We start from the raw sequence: 3847 nt of genomic DNA, 5'->3' as shown, positions 1-3847 counted from the left end.
GACAGGTAGGTGGATGAGGGCTCTGAGAGACAGGTGTGCAGGAGTCTTCTGTGTGAGACTCAGTGCTGACAGGTTGGGCTACCAGCTGGCTGGAGTCAATGCCAAGCTCAGACAGCAGCTGAGCAATGTCTATCTTCAGATAGTCCCGCCTCCGTCTGAGAGTGGAACAACACTTTACATCACCATCACGGCACAGAGCAATATAGTAGTGTCTGTAGATCAGCTAGAATAGCCCTCAAAGAAAACCTGCTTCTCCTTCTGAATGTCATCCCCTGATGAACAGAGAAGTATTAATATTACAACAGTGGTAGAGTCTGCAACAGATAGATGTGCCATATTAGACTAATAGTTACAGATACAGATATCATTTGGGTGGCAAATATGCCAACCAAATCTAGTTTACGGGAAGCCAGGTAACCTGAGAGGAACATCAAGATCTTCGAAATGATGTCTAGATTCTGTACAATAATACTCCAGAACCAAAAGGAACTTAGTGGAGTTGCTCCTGTGACGTTGCAGTCAATACAGCATCACTGCGTTTCAACGCTATTATCTAGTGAAGACAACACAATCCCAGCCTTTTACAAGCCCTGAGATTATGTACACGCACTACCCACTTTATTAGAAACAGCAAGTATATGTGTACAGTTAGGGTCTGCCCCCCACAATACTGAGTCAGCAGTGACCAGTAATGAATAGGTGGAGAATGGTGACAACACTAGCGCTACAGTCTGCACATGCACAGCAATAAATCACATGACTAGGACAAGAGCACCTAAAATGGTGGCCAGAGAGTGAAGGTGAAAGGTAAAATACACGATCCTGCATTCACCAGCCATGTCCCTCACCTCTCGACCTCAATCTGCCGAGGGCACTGGCCCGGCGAGGACGTGCAGGGGAGCTGCACCTTCGCCGCGTAGCTCCCCGAGGGGAAGTCCGTCTGCTTCCGTACCTTCGTGGTTGGGCCGTGACTGTCTTTCTCCACGATGCGGAGCAGGTCAGCAGGAGTCCGGAAAGTATTTGCTACAGGGGAAAAATGATAGGGAAAATTCCTGACTGTCTCATATTATGTGGACTGTTTGATTAAGTGCATCAAAAATAATTTTTCTTTCTTAATGTAAAGAATACTCTACATGGACGTAGCTGAGCTCAGTACTCTGTCAAGATGCTTGGTAAACTGGATAGATTTGGGCTAGTGTAGATCAGATATAATACAAAGTGAGACAATGAATGAGAGAGTAAAGAGTTTTACCTTTAGGGCTGTTTGAGTCATACCCAGCCTGACACAGTAAACTCTGCTGGGTCACTGGGCCCTGTGTGCAAAACTACAAACACCACAGAGGGTCAGTTATCAGGATTTCTGAGTAAGGTGACAGAAGCTGAAAATCATGCATGGTAGTTAATGCACGTGTGCAAGAGGGAAAGTAAAAAAAATAGAGTAAGTGGAAGACAGTCAGAGAGAGAGTGGAGGATGCAGTGAGACAGTCAGAGAGAGAGAGTGGAGGATGCAGTGAGACAGTCAGAGAGAGTGGAAGATGCAGTGAGACAGTCAGAGAGAGTGGAAGATTCAGTGAGACAGTGAGAGAGAGTGGAAGATGCAGTGAGACAGTCAGAGAGAGTGGAAGATTCAGTGAGACAGTCAGAGAGACAGGGAGATGGAGTGAGACAGTCAGAGAGAGTGGAAGATGCAGTGAGACAGTCAGAGAGAGTAGAAGAAGCAATGAGACAGTCAGAGAGACAGGGAGATGGAGTGAGAGTCAGAGAGAGTGGAAGATGCAGTGAGACAGTCAGAGAGCCAGGAAGATGGAGTGAGACAGTCAGAGAGACAGGGAGATGGAGTGAGAGTCAGACAGAGTAGAAGATGCAGTGAGACAGTCAGAGAGACAGGAAGATGGAGTGAGACAGAGATGGAGGCAGAGGAACTGGAAACAGGGTGGAAGGATATTCGGACAAAGGTAGATGTTGTAACTACCTGTGCTTGTGGTTTGGCTGCTGTGGTAATGAGCTCTGAGTAGACGCTCTTTTGTTCTACACTAGGATATTTTCTCATTGGTGGTAATTTGCTCCTGTGACGTTGCAGCGGAGTTGGCCTGTGTTCCCCAGGTCTGTTGTCACTGGGAGGGTGTGGCACGAACACACTACACCCGTGGGGATGGTGTTGGTGGGTGTGTCTTGTGTCCATTTCCCGTAACTATCAAACTTAACAGGCGCAGATGATAAAACCGCTGTCAGGATTTCTAAGCAATAGATGCTCCTGTGACATTGGAACACTTAAACCTTTTCTAATTAAGTTAGAATAGATTGGATAGCTATATACTACGCGTCAAAGTATTGGGTTACTGAGTAAACAAAATATCACTGTGTGACAAGATAGCGTTATATGGTTTGTCAAATGCACTGTCAAAACATTAAACTAGTTAATATTAGCAACATAACACAAAAATAACACTTTCTTCATGCCATTTGCTGACTTTGATATGAGAAGCTAGTCAGATAACCTAGCTAAGCTAGCTTTTAGTTAACGCTAGCTAAAACTCACCATGAAGTTAGACTAGTTACACTAATTAAGAAGAAAGTTTTTGAAAGTGATAAGCATGTAAACAGTTTTAAACTAGTACACATGTAAAAGTAAGCTTTATTATATTTTCTAAATTCACGGAAAGCATACCTCTTTTAATCTGCAAATAAAGTAGTTAGTTAGCTGTGGTTATTCTGAACTTTTCAGTCTTCTTGAAATCTTGGTTTCTAAGCGGTACTGTAGGACGCGGCAACGGTCGTTAGGGTAGTACCATTCCCAAAGGAGAGGGGTGTCCAGGATCATAGAAACTTTTTGAAAAAAGATTTTTGAGTGGGAGGGGAGGCCCAGCTCCTTTGCATGGTCATTTCTTAGTTGCACTTGGTTTTGCTTTAAATGAACCGTAACTGAATAATAAAGTTTATAAAGTTTAATATCAGTAATATAGCTTAATACACAATCACACACCTATAAGCCAGTATTTTGCCCCATCATTTTCCTAGTGCTGAGTACACTCAGTGAGGTTGGAGTCAGCTGCCACGCATGTCAGAGCTCACATGTCATTCATTAGCAGTGCCTAAGATCAGTGTTGGTCAAGTGCAAAGGTAAAGCATTTGTGTGAAATTCAGAACGAATCCAAATTTTTCTATGGCAGAGATGCAGATGGAAGGATCAACAGGCCATAATGTACACTTACAGTAATCCTGTTGTGAGCGTGCTACCCTCCACCACTCTGTGTTCATATGGACTCTGTGTTTGAGATGCACACATGGTGTGTATGTATATATATATTTTTATATGTATGTATGTAAATGAACATGAAGGCACTGTTTGATCAAACTTTATTGATGATGTGACTGTTAACATGCATGGAAATGGTAGTGCTATTTAGTGAGCACCTGCAAGGGAAGAGACGTTTATGTGAGATTAAATACTGTTTTAGAATATGTTACTAGAGTTTACATTTAATGTTTAATGCCAGAAAAGTTTGTATATTTTAACTAAGTAGCTAAAACAAATATTGGTTAAGAGAAAAATTAACTTACCTTTGGCTATTTTTGTGGAGAGGCTTCCGTGTTGTCTTGGCAGGAAAAGACTGTAGCCTGTGTTGAAGGGGAAATTTTCCTGCCCAAAGACAGGAAGTGACATCACCTAATGTCCTGTTTTTCACTGTATAAGTTTCTAAGGGAAGATTCAAGAGAGTGGTGTTTTGAAGTTGATTGATATTGGAGAATTTATGATTGCTGGATGTTTCCTTGCACTTGTAAGTACTGCATCTTTCTTTATGTAATATTTTTTGTTTGTTTTCGATTTTTCTTTTGCACTGGAACA

General features: G+C 42.4%; 1 protein-coding gene across 1 annotated transcript in view; it reads right to left on the bottom strand.

Annotated features, from left to right (window-relative positions):
* The window catches only part of dnah1 (dynein, axonemal, heavy chain 1), a 66034-nt gene extending 63296 nt beyond the window's left edge, over nt 1-2738 (bottom strand). The window contains exons 1-5 of the mRNA XM_035520583.1: nt 2669-2738; nt 1973-2199; nt 1253-1325; nt 849-1023; nt 1-155 (exon numbers count right to left, since the gene is read on the bottom strand). The exon at nt 1-155 is cut by the window's left edge and continues 77 nt beyond it. Coding sequence (XP_035376476.1) covers nt 1-155; nt 849-1023; nt 1253-1325; nt 1973-2182 — 613 coding nt within the window. The 5' untranslated portion in view covers nt 2183-2199; nt 2669-2738. The remainder of the gene's footprint in view (nt 156-848; nt 1024-1252; nt 1326-1972; nt 2200-2668) is intronic.
* Between the last annotated feature and the right edge of the window lie 1109 nt (nt 2739-3847).

Source organism: Electrophorus electricus, chromosome 20, assembly GCF_013358815.1.
Source record: "Electrophorus electricus isolate fEleEle1 chromosome 20, fEleEle1.pri, whole genome shotgun sequence".
Classification (NCBI taxonomy): domain Eukaryota; kingdom Metazoa; phylum Chordata; class Actinopteri; order Gymnotiformes; family Gymnotidae; genus Electrophorus; species Electrophorus electricus.
The sequence above is the reverse complement of the archived record's forward strand: the minus strand, read 5'-3'. Positions and strand labels throughout refer to the sequence as shown.